General features: G+C 44.5%; 1 protein-coding gene across 1 annotated transcript in view; it reads right to left on the bottom strand.

Annotated features, from left to right (window-relative positions):
- The window catches only part of GABBR1 (gamma-aminobutyric acid type B receptor subunit 1), a 333,519-nt gene that overhangs the window by 224,070 nt on the left and 94,773 nt on the right, over positions 1 to 14,676 (bottom strand). The window contains 2 exon segments of the mRNA XM_073598155.1: positions 8,729 to 8,932; positions 11,749 to 11,824. Coding sequence (XP_073454256.1) covers positions 8,729 to 8,932; positions 11,749 to 11,824 — 280 coding nt within the window.

Here is a 14,676-nt window from a genome sequence, read left to right as displayed (position 1 = left end):
CGTGTGTACGCGGCATTAGTCTGTTGGGTTCAATATTGAGTTGGCCCACCCTCTGCAGCTATAACAGCTTCAACTCTTCTGGGAAGGCCGTCCACAAGGTTTAGGAGTGTGTCTATGGGAATGTTTGCCCATTCTTCCAGAAGAACATTTATGAGGTCAGGCACTGATGGATTAGAAGGCCTGGCTCACATACTCCACTCAAATTCATCCCAAAGGTGTTCTATCGGGTTGAGGTCAAGCCAGTCAAGTTCCTCCACCCCAGACTCGCTCATCCATGTCTTTATGGAACTTGCTTTGTGCACTGGTGCGCAGTCATGTTGGAACAGGAAGGGTCCGTCCCCAAACTGTTCCCACAAAGTTGGGAAGCATGAAATTGTCCAAAATGTCTTGGTATGTTGATGCCTTAAGAGTTCCCTTCACTGGAAGTAAGGGGCCAAGCCCAACCCCTGAAAAACAACCCCCACCATAATCCCCCTCCACCAAATGATTTGGACCAGTGCAGAAAGCAAGGTCCATCAAGACATGGATGAGCGAGTTTAGGGTGGAGGAACTTGACTGGCCTGCACAGAGTCCTGACCTCAACCCGATAGAACACCTTTGGGATGAATTAGAGCGGAGACTGCAAGCCAGGCCTTCTCGTCCAACAACATTGTCTGACCTCACAAATGCCTTGTGGACAGCCTTCCCATAAGAGTTGAAGCTGTTACAGCTGCAAAGGGTGGGCCAACTCAATATTGAACCCTACGGACTAAGACTGGGATGTCATCAAAGTTCATGTGTGTGTAAAGGCAGGCGTCCCAATACTTTTGACAATATAGTGTGTATAAATCAGTAGGATCAACTCCATGCACAGGTTCTGATAAGATAATACAGTAATCAATCAAATTTTAAACTTTCTCTTTTCAGTAGTAAAAAGGTAGCAAGGTTGTCATTGCAGCAACATTTAAGGATTGCTAACTAGCACTACAGGCATGCAAAAAAAGGCCCCTCATTCAATATTAATGCATGGGGTTTTTTAGCAGATGCCAATTTTGCATGCCTTATGGCCTGTGCAGATGGACTTTAGTTCAAATCAGATAGATTTTCCATTCCCATACAAATCTGTAAGAATTCAAAAAACCCTGAGCAGCTAGAAGCCTCAACATTGGCCCTTAAAGGGCATGTTCTGGCAAAATTAGACTTGGGTGGGCATAACTTCTTATATGACCTGATCTCCTGTTTGAGCAGCAGAAAAGAAAAGAATATAAAAACATTGTTTTTCTTTTACTGTACAGTGCAGCCAGTCTACTATGAGGTCACAATATAGTACAGTCATCCTTCTTCCAAGGTCCCAATAGCATCTAGTTTATTTATGAAAAGATAAAAAAAGGGTGCTGTAATTCTACTGTGAGGTCTCAATAGAATGCAGTCAGTCTACCATAAGGCCCTAATGGAGTGTAATTACAGTGCCTTGAAAAAGTATTCATACCCCTCGAAATTTTCCACATTTTGTCATGTTACAATCAAAAATGTACATGCATTTTGTTGAAATTTTATGTGATAGACCAACACAAAGTGGCACATAATTGTGAAGTGGAAGGAAAATGATAAATGGTTTTCTAACTTTTTTTACAAATAAATATGTGAAAAGTGTGGCGTGCATTTGTATTGAGCCCCCTTTACTCTGATACCCCTAACTAAAATCTAGTGGAACCAATTGCCTTCAGAAGTCACCTAATTAGTAAATAGAGTCCACCTGTGTGTAATTTAATCTCAGTATAAATACAGCTGTTCTATGAAGCCCTCAGAGGTTTGTTAGAGAACCTTAGTGAACAACCAGCATAATGAAGGCCAAGGAACACACCAGACAGGTCAGGGATAAATTTGTGGAGAAGTTTAAAGCAGGGTTAGGTTATAAAAAAATATCCCAAGCTTTGAACATCTCACAGAGCTCTGTTCAATCCATCATCCGAAAATGGAAAGAGTATGGCACAACTGCAAACCTACCAAGACATGGCCGTCCATCTAAACTGACCGGCCGGGCAAGGAGAACATTCATCAGAGAAGAGCCAAGAGGTCCATGGTAACTCTGGAGGAGCTGCAGAGATCCACAGCTCAGGTGGGATAATCTGTCCACAGGACAACTATTAGTCGTGTTCTCCACAAATCTGACCTTTATGGAAGAGTGACAAGAAGAAAGAAATTGTGGAAAGAAAGTCATAAGAAGTCCTGTTTGCAGTTTGTGAGAAGCCATGTAGAAGAAGGTGCTCTGGTCAGATGAGACCACAATTTAACTTTTTGGCTTAAAAGCAAATGTGTGGCGGAAGCCACGTACCCACAATCGGATTTTCGGCAGGGAGCTTGCCTAAAATCCGACCGTTAGTACGCTCCATCAGACAATTGTTGTCCAACTTTCCGCCAACAAATGTTGGATGGCAGGCTAGTAAATTTTCGGCGGACAACGGTCTGTTGTCAGATTTTCATATCGTGTGTACACAAGTCCGTCACACAAAAGTTCAAAGTACAAACATGCATGCTCGGAATCAATGCTCACCAAACACGACATTAGCAGAAGGTGCCCAAAGGGTGGCGCTCAAGAGCTGAAATTCCACATAGTACGTCACTACGTTCGTGTTTGTTGGCCGACAATTGTGTACCGTTTGTATGCAAGACAAGTTCCCGGTACATGCACTTCGGACAAAAGTCTGACGCTCTGTTGGCCAACAATCCGATCGTGTGTACGAGGCTTAACACTGCACATTACCCTGAATACACCACCCCCACTGTGAAACATAGTGGTGACCAGGGGCGTTGCTAGGGGGTGGCTATTGGGGCTATAGCCCCGAATCTGGGGCCCATAGCCCCGAGTCTCTTGCCGCAGGGTCCCTTCCTAACCACGGGTTGCGGCTGCTGTGGCGGGCTGGCTGCATGAGAGAGGCGGAGGAGAGGAGAGAAGCAGGCGGACGAGCAGAGATGACATCTCTCTCCGCCCGCTCCACATCAGCGCTCTTTACAGCCTGGCCTCTTCAATCTGGAAGCAAGGTGCGACGAGCGGCAGAGAGATTACATCATCTCTCACTGCCTGTGGCAACATCTGCTGCCAGGTGAAAGTGACAATCCACATCTAGTGGCAGGTGACGGTGGCAAGTAACACGCTGCATCTGGTGGCAGGAGATGTGGCAATTGACACGCCCAGGGCTCCCACTGATTCTGCAGTATGGTGAGTTGAACCACTTTATTATATATTAGAATGTAACAATAGAAATAATGCACTCTAATCACCTTGACACCATATCAACCATGGTGCCATGATGATTGAAGCGCCAACACCAGCCATCGCCCGTGAAAAATTGCCTACCACCTCTCCCCCCTTCGCGGGCATGCAAAAAAGTTGGTGACCGCTGCTATGGGCTTTAGCCCCAGATCTTTTGCAGACCTAGCAACACCCCTGGTGGTGACAGCATCATGTTGTGGGGATGCTTTTCTTCAGCAAGGACGGGGAAGCTGGTCAGAGTTGATGGGAAGATGGATGGAGCCAAATACAGGGCAATCTTAGAAGAAAACCTGTTATAGGGTGTACACACGGTCAGACTTTGTTCGGACATTCCGACAACAAAATCCTAGGATTTTTTCCGACGGATGTTGGCTCAAACTTGTCTTGCATACACACGGTCACACAAAGTTATCGGAAAATCCGATCGTTCTAAACGCGGTGACGTAAAACACGTACGTCGGGACTATAAACGGGGCAGTGGCCAATAGCTTTCATCTCTTTATTTATTCTGAGCATGCGTGGCACTTTGTCGGTCGGATTTGTGTACACACGATCGGAATTTCCGACAACGGATTTTGTTGTCGGAAAATTTTATAGCCTGCTCTCCAACTTTGTGTGTCGAAAAATCTGATGGAAAATGTCCGATGGAGCCCACATACGGTCGGAATTTCCGACAACACGCTCCGATCGCACATTTTCCATCGGAAAATCCGACTGTGTGTACGGGCCATTAGAGTCTGGAAAAGACTTGAGACTGGGGCGGAGGTTCACCTTCCAGCAGGACAACGACCCTAAACATACAGCCAGAGCTACAATGGAATGGTTTAGATCAAAGCATATTCATGTGTTAGAATGGTCCAGTCAGTCCAGACCTAAATCCAATTGAGAATCTGTGGCAAGACTTTCAGATAGCTGTTCACAGATGCTCCCTATCCAATCTGACAGAGCTTGAGCTATTTTGCAAAGAAGAATTGGCAAAAATGTCCCTCTCTAGATGTGCAAAGCTGGTAAAGACAACCCCAAAAAGACTTGCAGCTGTAATTGCAATGAAAGGCGGTTCTACAAAGTATTGACTTAGGGGAGCTGAATACAAATGCACCCCACACTTTTTACATATTTATTTGTTGAAAACAATTTATCATTTTCCTTCCACTTCACAATTATATGCCACTTTTTGTTGGTCTACCACAAAAAAATCCCAATAAAATACATTTACATTTTTGGTTGTAACATGACAAAATGTGGAAAATTTCAAGGGGTATGAATACTTTTTCAAGGCACTGTACTTTAGCATGCACTCCCACTGAAGTGCAGCCACTCAGCCATGAAGTGCCTCTAGAGTGTAGTCTCCCTACCATAAAGACTCAATAGCGTGCACGCCGTGCAGTCACTTTACCATGAAGTCCCAAAGGAGTGCAGTCACTCTAAGATGAGGTCCCAATACAGTGCAGCCACTCTACTATGCAGCTCCATTAGAGTGCTGTCACTCTACCATGAGATCCCAATACAGTGAAACCACTCTACTATAAGGTTCCTCTACTGTGAAGTCCCAATAGCCTACAGTTTCTTTATCAAAAAATCAAAATAGAGCATAGTCACTCTACTTTTAAGGCTCAATAGAATCCATTCAGTCTATTGTGAGGTCTCAAAGGAGTGCAGTCACATTACCATGAAGTTCCAACAGAGTGCTGTCACCATTAACAAGAGGTCCCAATTGTGTGCAGCCACTCCACCATGAAGTCCCAATAGGGTACCTTCACTCTATATACAAATAAAAGAGCCTCTAAGTGTAGTAAGACCAATAATTTATTACATCCAATGTAGGGCCACTCACATTTTCATAGCTAAAAAAAACAGGCTCATCGGTATGTCAAGATGGAAGTTCGCCAAGAGAGGGAAGCCAGGCCTCACGCCAGTCATTTACCGGAAATATAAAGAAAGTCGGCCAGTGTCTCCCTGGATGTCTGTGAAGCGCAGCGTGGAGTGCGTTGCAGGCGGGATGACGTCCCCGAAGACCAAGCATTCTGGCCTCTGACGTCGTTCCGTTCCACTTCACAGACATCCAGGGAGACACCGGCTGACTTCCTCTCCATCTGCGGTGAATGACTGGCGTGAGACCCAGCTTGCATCGCTTAGCGAACTTCCATCCTTGCGTCCATGACATACCAATGAGCCTGTTTTTTTTTTTGCTATGAAAATGTGGCCCTATAAGGCCCTACATTGAATGTAATAAATTATTGGTCTTACTACACTTAGAGGCGCTTTTCCTTTGTTCTTATTTGCTGTGTGCCATAGAGTCTGCTTCTACTCCTGGATCAGCTTGCCCTAGTGATGGACCTTATGGACTTTTATATTATTTTAGGAATTTATATCTCATTGAGGGGATATGCACCTTTTGCGCCTACCATCTTCTCTTTTTTTCTCTCTCTCTACCATCGAACTTGAAATACAGTGCCATCACTATCTATGCTAAACTTGAAATAGAGTGCCATTTCTCTAGGCTGAACATCACAATAGAGTGCAGTCACTTAGCAATGATATCACAAAAAATGGTTAGTGAAAGAAACTGAGCAGCAATATTTAAGGCCATATACAGGTGAATTCTGGCCTTATTGAGCTTTGCCTGAGATGACTGAGCGAGGATCAGGCCATGTGGGTCTTCCTACATGAAGAACAGGTGCTACTGACCATCAGATACACTTAAAAGAGAAGTATTGGGGGGGGGGGGGGGGTTCCCCCATTATGCTTGACTAGGTAGAATGTATATGTGAATAGTTTTGAAAGCTTTTAGTGGACGTGGCTCTGCTCTGTATTTATTTGTCTGTTAAAGTGCTGGTGCTTGTGTGCAATGCTCACAATGTGCTCAAAAAATATATAAAACAATTCCTTCCAGTAAAGTGACAAGTGCTATTATTACTAGACAAGTACAATTACAAATAAACAGTCCTCTAATTAAATAGAAGCTAATAAAAGTCCTGGTGGCTTAACTCCAAAGTAAAAATGCTTATAAAAGCAAAGGAGAAGGCCTTCACAAAATACAAGGCTGAGGGATCATCATCAGCATTCCAACTTTACAAAGCAAAGAATGCAACAAGAAATGTAAGGGTGCAATCAGGGCAGCCAAGATAGAACACAAAAGGCACAGTAAAAAAAATCCCAAGAAATTCTTTAAGTATATAAATTGTAAGAAAGGGAGGTCAGATTATATTGGCCCCATAAAGAATGATGAAGGGAATCTGGTTACTAAGGATGGAGAGATGGCGAAGGTATTGTTTTTTTTTTTCTTCTCAGTCTTCACGAGGGAAACGGGGTGGGGGGGGCTTCAGTAACCAAAACTGCAATGTTTATCCTCATGACACATCGCAGGAAGCACCCTCATAACTAACAGAGGATAGAATTATAAATAGACTTGAAAAACTTAACATTAATAAGTCACCAGGACCAGATGGCTGGCACCTGAGGGTCCTTAAGGAACTCAGTCAAGTAATTTCCAGACCATTGTTCCTAATTTTTACAAAAAGTCTACTGACTGGAATAGTATAAGCAGATTGAAGAAAAGCCAATGTGGCACCAATATTTAAAAAAGGGCCAAGATATATCCCTGGGAACTACAGACCAGTTAGCCTAACAACAATTGTATGCAAGTTCTTGGAGGGGATGATAAGGGACTATATACAAGATTTTAGTAATGAAACCGGTATCATTGGCAGTAATCAGCATGGATTCATGAAGAATCGTTCTTGCCAAACCAACCTGTTAACCTTCTATGAGGAGGTGAGCTGCCATCTAGATAGAGGAAGGCCCGTGGACATGGTGTATCTGGATTTTGCAAAGGCATTTGATATAGTCCCCCATAAACTAAGGTCTGTTGGCATGGACCATAGGGTGAGTACATGGATTGAAAACTGGCTACAGGGGCAAGTTCAGAAGGTAGGGATAAATGGGTAGTAATCGGAATGGTCAGGGGTGGGTAGTGGGGTCCCCCAGGGTTCTGTCCTGAGACCAATCCTATTTAATTTATTCATAAATGATCTGGAGGATGGGATAAACAGTTCAATCGCAGTATTTGCAGACGATACTAAGCTAAGCAGGGCAATAATTTCTCTGCAGGATGTGGAAACGTTCCAAGAAGATCTGAACAAATTAATGGGGTGGGCAACTACATGGCAAATGAGGTTCAATGTAGAAAAATGTAAAATAATGCATTTGGGTATGGAAATGCACTTACATTTTGTTTAAAAACAATGAATAGTAAAAAAATGGGAAGTCCAGGATTCTCATGCGTTCCATGGACCAAACAGGAAGTGATGCAATGACGCTGAGGCTCCGCCCTACACTTGATAGAAAGGATCGATTTCCGATGAAGAAGCTGTGGGTGTGTCAGCTTCTTCATCGGAAATAGATCCTTTGTATCAAGGAGAGACAGTTACCACACAGTATATATTCTATAAAGTGAAGCAAGATGGCGCCGCTCCCGATAACGTTATGCTGATGAAACGCATAGGGTGGAGCCTCAGCGTCATTGCGTTACTTCCCGTTTGGTCCATGGAATGCATGGGAATCCCGGACTTCCCAATTTTTTTACTGCTCATTGTTTTTAAGCAAAATGTAAGTGCATTTCCATACATTTTTAACATATAATAAAAGGAGTAAAACTGTATTGCACTACGGAGTGTCATTTCTCTTTGCATAAACTGCATACTATTCAGATGAAGGGGCCAATCGCATAAGGAATAAGGATAACAACAGCGGAGCTCTGTGTCCTAATGTACAGCAGTTTTGGCTGTGAAGGGGTATTACCCCCTTGAAGGGAGAGCCCTCTGGTGAGTGCACTGGCATAGGGGAGCACTGAGTGGAGCACCTGCACTTCTATTTTTTACAAGCCCGGAAAAAAGCACAAGTCACCTTGTTTTTGAAAGACGGTTTTTATTTATTATATATGGATTGATTATCAACACCTGGACTTGAATATAACAATGGGATTTTTACACTAATTACCACCTTATTGTTTTGCATTTTTTATGATTCATGATCTGCACATGCTTATTTAATTAGAGGACTGTTTTTTTTTTGTAATTGTACTTGTCTAGTAATAATAGTACCTGCGACTTTACTGGAAGGAACTGTTTTATATACTTTTTTGAGCACATTGTGAACATTGTGCAGAAGTTGTGTCACCGGCGCAAACATTTTTTTTTAAATAAATCTGTGTATTATTTCAGTGTGTATCTATAAATGTATGTGTCGGATCCGCTGCAGCCATAAATTCCCCACCGTTGGTGTGGGATAGGCAATGGTTGAACATTGCACACAAGTACCAGCATTTAACACCCATATAAATATATAAATAAATAAAAGTAGAATTTATCCATGGGCCAAGCTGCAATGTAAATTTGCACCTTCAAAGACAGGCAAAGAGCCACGAAACAGAGGCCTCTCTATGGGTACCTAGAGACAAATAGAAAAGAAACTTACGACAGCGGCTTGGTTTGTCCATATCTGTCCAGGTCCCGTCCAGCTGGCACTTGCGTACTTTTGGACCAGAAATCTCCCTTTCTCCGCGGCAAACAAATTCAATCTCGTAATCCACCGGAAGCATCTCAACCGCCTTTACCTGAGTAAGGGTGAGACCCCTGTAACGGATCCCCCCGTCTCTAGGAGGGTGTATGATCCGGCATCCTAAAATGGAGAGAAAGTGGACAGTGAAAGCACAGAGTATACATAACTGTCTCCACTCCATACACCATGGCTTGATAAGGACAAAGGCTGATATGGTTATAAATATAAGTACTGCTTGTAAAGTGTTTGTATCTGCCCTGCTATGGCCCATTTCCTCTCTGCTTCCCCCTCTAGTCCTCTTTTACCTCCCGTCTTATTGTTTCTCCTCATCTTTGCCTCTTCTTTCCCCCAAGCCCTCTCTCCTCTTTTACAAACCTTCTTGCCCTCTCTCCTCTTTCCCCACTACCTCTTTTACAAGTCCTACTTCTCCTCCTAATAATCTCTCCTCAAAGGTTTCCTCTCTTTCCTTCCTTCTCCCTGAGTTCCTGCTTCCTATCTAGGCAGGTCTTCTCTTCTCCCCTTCCCTCAACTCTCTTTCCTCCCCATCCTAACAATTTCCTGCTACCTCCCAAGTTCTGTCTTTCCATCTTCTCTTTTCGCCCTCTTTCCAGGTTCTCTAGATATTTCCCCTATCTATTCATCTCCCTATGCTGTATCTCTGCCCACTCTTCCTCCCATTCAACTTTTCCCTCTTCACAGGATGTATCTCTGTCCCCTCTTCATCTAACTCTTTTTCCATACTCTGTCTCTTCCTAAGAGGTCTCCTTCTCATTTCTGAGCTTTCCCTCTACCTAGCCTATATCTCTACCTGTCTTCCTTCAACTTCCTTTCTGTACTCTGTCTCTCTTTCCATGTCCTAGGCAAACCTTATCTCCTCTCTGTTTTTCCTCTGCATGGGCTGTATCTTTGCCTCTATCTTCTACCAATTCTCTTTCCACACTGTCTCATACTCTTCCCAAGCTCTCTACACCTCTCTCTCTGTCTGAGCCTTTCCTCTACCTGGGCAGTATCTCTGCCTGTCTTTTCAATCTCTGTTTTCCATAGTCTGTCTCATCCTCTTCCTAAGCAATCTTCATCTCCCTCTCTCTCAGCTTTTTCCTGTGCCCAGGCTGTATCTCTGCCCCTGTCCTCCACCAACTCGCTTTTCATACTCTCGTCCTCTTCCCAAGCTCTCTCTCTCTCTCTCTCGGATCTTTCTCTACCTAGGCTGTATTCCTTCTGTCTTCTCCAACTCCCTTTTCACACCGTGTTTCTTCATCATCCTAAGCTCTCTTGATCTCCTTTGCTCTGAGACTTTCCTCTCCCTAGACTGTATTTCTGACCCTCTCTTCCCCCAAAACTCTTTCCATATTCTGTCTCTACCTAAAGCTGGCTACACATATATTGACCTTTGACTGATTCCTGCTGAATTTTGACAAAATTCGTTATGCATGTGGCTCAACAAAAGTCAATTTCTCAAACGATTTTTGTTGAACTTGCCAAGCAGAAAATTCTGAGCCAAACATGCCTGCATTTAGCAAGTGCCATCTGCCAGAATAAAATTGTTGGCAATGCAGATTTGTCCATCAATGTTGTTTATATGTATGGCCAGCTTAAGCAATCTCCATCTCTTTCTCTGACATTTTCCTCTCTTTTGGCTGTATCTCTACCCCTCTCCTCACCCAACTCCCTTTCCACAATCTGTCTAGTCCTCTTCTCCAGACCTCTCTACCTTCCCTTCCTCTCTCTCTGAGCTTTTCCTCTGACTAAACTGTATCTCTGCCACTGTCATCCTTAAACCTTTTTTCATACTCTGTCTCTTCCTCTTCCCAAGTTCTCTCTCTTTGCATCCTTTTCTCTGAGCTTTTCCTAGGCTGTATCTCCCTCTATTCAATCATATGCAGGTACTGCTCAGGTATTTTGACAACAGCAGGTGTCAGCTCTCAGAATACAAGGTGTGACAAATTCATTCCTGGAACTGTCTCGCCTCTACTCTCCCCATTCTCTCACCTGGACTCTCCCCACTCTCTCTCCTGGACTCTCCCCACTCTCTCTCCTGGACTCTCCCCACTCTCCTGGACTTTCCCCACCTCTCTCTCATTGACTTTCCCCCAACTGTCTCTCCCTGACTCTCCTCACTCACTCTCCTTGACTCTCCTCACTCCCTCTCCTTGACTCTCCTCACTCTCTCTCCTTGACTCTCCTCACTCTCTCTCCTTGACTCTCCTCACTCCCTCTCCTTGACTCTCCTCACTCTCCTTGACTCTCCCCACTCTCTCTCTCCTTGACTCTCCTCACTCTCTCTCCTTGACTCTCCTCACTCTCTCTCCTTGACTCTCCCCAACTCTCTCTCCTTGACTCTCCCCAACTCTCTCTCCTTGACTCTCCCCAACTCTCTCTCCTTGACTCTCCCCAACTCTCTCTCCTTGACTCTCCCCAACTCTCTCTCCTTGACTCTCCCCAACTCTCTCTCCTTGACTCTCCCCAACTCTTTCTCCTTGACTCTTCCCCAACTCTCTCTCCTTGACTCTCCCCAACTCTCTCTCCTGTCTCTCTGTCATACTCCTCTCTCTGCCATCTTTCTTGCTTCTCTACTGACATCCAACAAAACCTCCATCTTCCCTCTTTCTTCCCGTCTTTCCTTTTGTTTGTTTTTTAATCTCCATCATAATCTTCTCCTGATCCATTTCTCTCCTCCAATCCTCCTTCCAATCTCTTTAACAGTCCATTAATATGTGTCTCCCTGGAATGACGGCACATTCAAAATGACATGAGCTAATCTTCTCTTTAACAGAACGATGTCTTGGATAAAATTGTTTGCAGACTGTCTTTGCGAAGCGAGTAAGACCTGTGTGGGCACCTCCTGACCACATCATCCCTCACCAGACACACACCATATGTTGTTCTCCCTCCACTCTCGCCTATAGCATCTGTCATACCCCAGACTCATCTCTTACCTGTTGTGCTGTTGTTTGGTGTTCCATACACACGAGACAGCCAGAGCAAAACGAGAAGGGTGCAACTGTGCGTCATCTGGAAACACAAGAATAAAAATAAAAATCATTAGAGGAGAGCCAATCACATGAATTTTTCTTTTTTTTCCCGCAGAAAAACAGATTATACAGAAGATGGAGCATAATACCTATAGCTGGATTTAGTTCTAACTGCCTTTAAACATATCACATAAACAGGGATTTCTCAACTTTTGTAACATGGAGGAACCCATGAAATAGCTTTCAGGTTTCCTTCACTAATATTTATTTATTTCAGGTACTTCTATAGTGCTGTCAATTTACATATATATAGATTGCACATTCGCATCAGTCCATGCCCTCTTACAATCTAAGAACCCTAACTCACACTCATACATAATAGGGCCAATTTAGACAGGAGCTAATAAACCTACCAGTATGTCTTTGGAGTGTGGGAGGGAACCGGAGGACCAAGAGGAAACCCACACAGGTTGTGTCATGGTTGGGATTCAAACCAACAACCCTAGTGCCACCCGGTGGAAGTGCTGACCACTTAACTCAGGGCCGTCTTTAACGCAGGGCAAAAGGGGCAGCTGTCAAGGTCGGGGGGCCCGCCAAAGCAGCTGCCCCTTGAGCCCACGCTGCCCGCAAATTCCCATGATAACCCCGCCGAGCGCAGAAATACATCGCTGTATTCCCCGACCAGCAGGGTGGGGGGGGGGTGGCAGAAGCCCCACTGCAGCTCTGACCCCACCCAATGCAGCCTGTATGCTCGGAGCTGAGATCGGAGTAGGAGCGCTGAGAGCCCCGCCTCCAGACCTCTTGAAAACACGGCCCCAGACCTTTGCGAGTCCCACCCCCCAACCTTTGCAAGCCCTGCCTCCGGACCCCTGAGGGCCCCGCACCTAGACCCCTGAAGGCCCTGCACCTGGACCTCTGAGAGCACCTTCCCTGAATCAATGAGAGTGGCTGGTGAGCCTGGCTGGCAAGGTAGGCCCTTCTCCCCATAGACTGCTTGTTGACTGTTTTCTTAAATGGTTACTTAGTTGATCACCTCCTGTACTCTGGTCTCTGGTTATCTCCTGTATTATATCCACAGTCTCTGATAATCTCCTGTATTAGATCCACAGTCTCTGGTCATCTCTTGTATTAGATTTACAGTCTCTGGTCATCTTCTGTATTAGATTTGCAGTCTCTGGTCATCTCCTGTATTAGATCCGCAGTCTCTGGTCATCTTCTGTATTAGATTTGCAGTCTCTGGTCATCTTCTGTATTAGATTTGCAGTCTCTGGTCATCTTCTGTATTAGATCCGCAGTCTCTGGTCATCTCCTGTATTAGATCCACAGTCTCTGGTCATCTTCTGTATTAGATTTGCAGTCTCTGGTCATCTTCTGTATTAGATTTGCAGTCTCTGGTCATCTCCTGTATTAGATCCGCAGTCTCTGGTCATCTTCTGTATTAGATTTGCAGTCTCTGGTCATCTCCTGTATTAGATCCGCAGTCTCTGGTCATCTTCTGTATTAGATTTGCAGTCTCTGGTCATCTTCTGTATTAGATCCGCAGTCTCTGGTCATCTCCTGCACTGGATTCACAGTCTCTGGTCATCTCCGGTAGTACGTCTCTTAGTGAGCAGTAATGATTTGTAGCAACCTCTAGCAATGTATGAGGAAGCAGAAATTATGTGTTGTAACCTCTAACAACCAGTCATTGATCGGTAATAATATGCTGTATCCTCTGGCAACCAATTGCAATTGCTGCCTGATCTGCTGCAGTAAACAGATTTTGAGTCTTACTGCTATTTGTTATATGTCTAAGAGCCGTTGGGGGGCCCAAGAAAATGTTTGCCCAGGGCCCAATCAATATTAACCACTTGACCACGGGGCACTTAAACCCCCTTCCTAACCAGACCAATTTTCAGCTTTCACACTTTGACAATTACTCATTCATGCAACACTGTACCAATTTGAAATGTTTGTCCTTTTTTTCACACAAATAGAGCTTTCTTTTGGTGGTATTTAATCACCGCTGGGTTTTTTATTTTTTGCGCTATAAATCAAAAAAGACTGAAAATTTGGTTAAAAAAAAAAAAAAAAAATCTTTGTTTCTGTTAAAATTTATTGCAGAGTATTGGCAGAGTATTGGCGAGTATTGCATAGTATTGCATAGTGTGGCAGAGTGTGGGCACTGAGCAGCGCTGTGGACTTGATCTGTAGTGCACACAGCGCTGCAAACGATCTCTCCCTCTCTCCTCTCACACTGTACTGATCGGTACAGAGAGGGGAGGGAGGAACCGGCGTCATGACATGTTTACAAGTGATGCTCCATCATTTGACGGAGCGATCACATGGTAAACGGCCGCTGTCAGCGGCCATTTACCGCAATCCGCTGGGTCCACCGGACCCGGCAGTCACGGATGTTCCGGGGGGGGGGGGGACCCCAGGTGGGCGCACGATTCTGTGAGGACGTCCATGGACGCTCACACAGAATAAGCCGACCGCGCTGTAGCCGTCTTTTGGCTATGGCCCGGTCGGCATGTGGTTAAAGACGGCCCTGACTTAGCTACTATGCTTAGCTATGTGCTGTAGACATGTGCATTCGTTTTTGTCCGAATGCATTTTCGTCCGAATTATAGGTATTTTCGTTATCGTTTTTACAAACGATAACGAAAGTGCAGAGTCCGAATAACGAAAGATCCGACATAAATGCTTTATTTTCATTTTCGTTGCTACAACAGTTCGATATAGATAGGAGATTCGACATGATGATGACAATAACAATCTATGTCCATCAAACCTTTGGTCGAATGTGCCTTAACTCTATTAGTCCAAGATTATTCTACATAGAGAGAAAAGATATGACATAAAGAGAAAAGATTCGACGTAAGGAAGGAAAGATTCGACGTAGGCGAGGAA

Source organism: Aquarana catesbeiana, linkage group LG09 (assembly GCF_042186555.1).
Source record: "Aquarana catesbeiana isolate 2022-GZ linkage group LG09, ASM4218655v1, whole genome shotgun sequence".
Classification (NCBI taxonomy): domain Eukaryota; kingdom Metazoa; phylum Chordata; class Amphibia; order Anura; family Ranidae; genus Aquarana; species Aquarana catesbeiana.
This window is presented reverse-complemented; position numbering and strand designations above follow the sequence as displayed.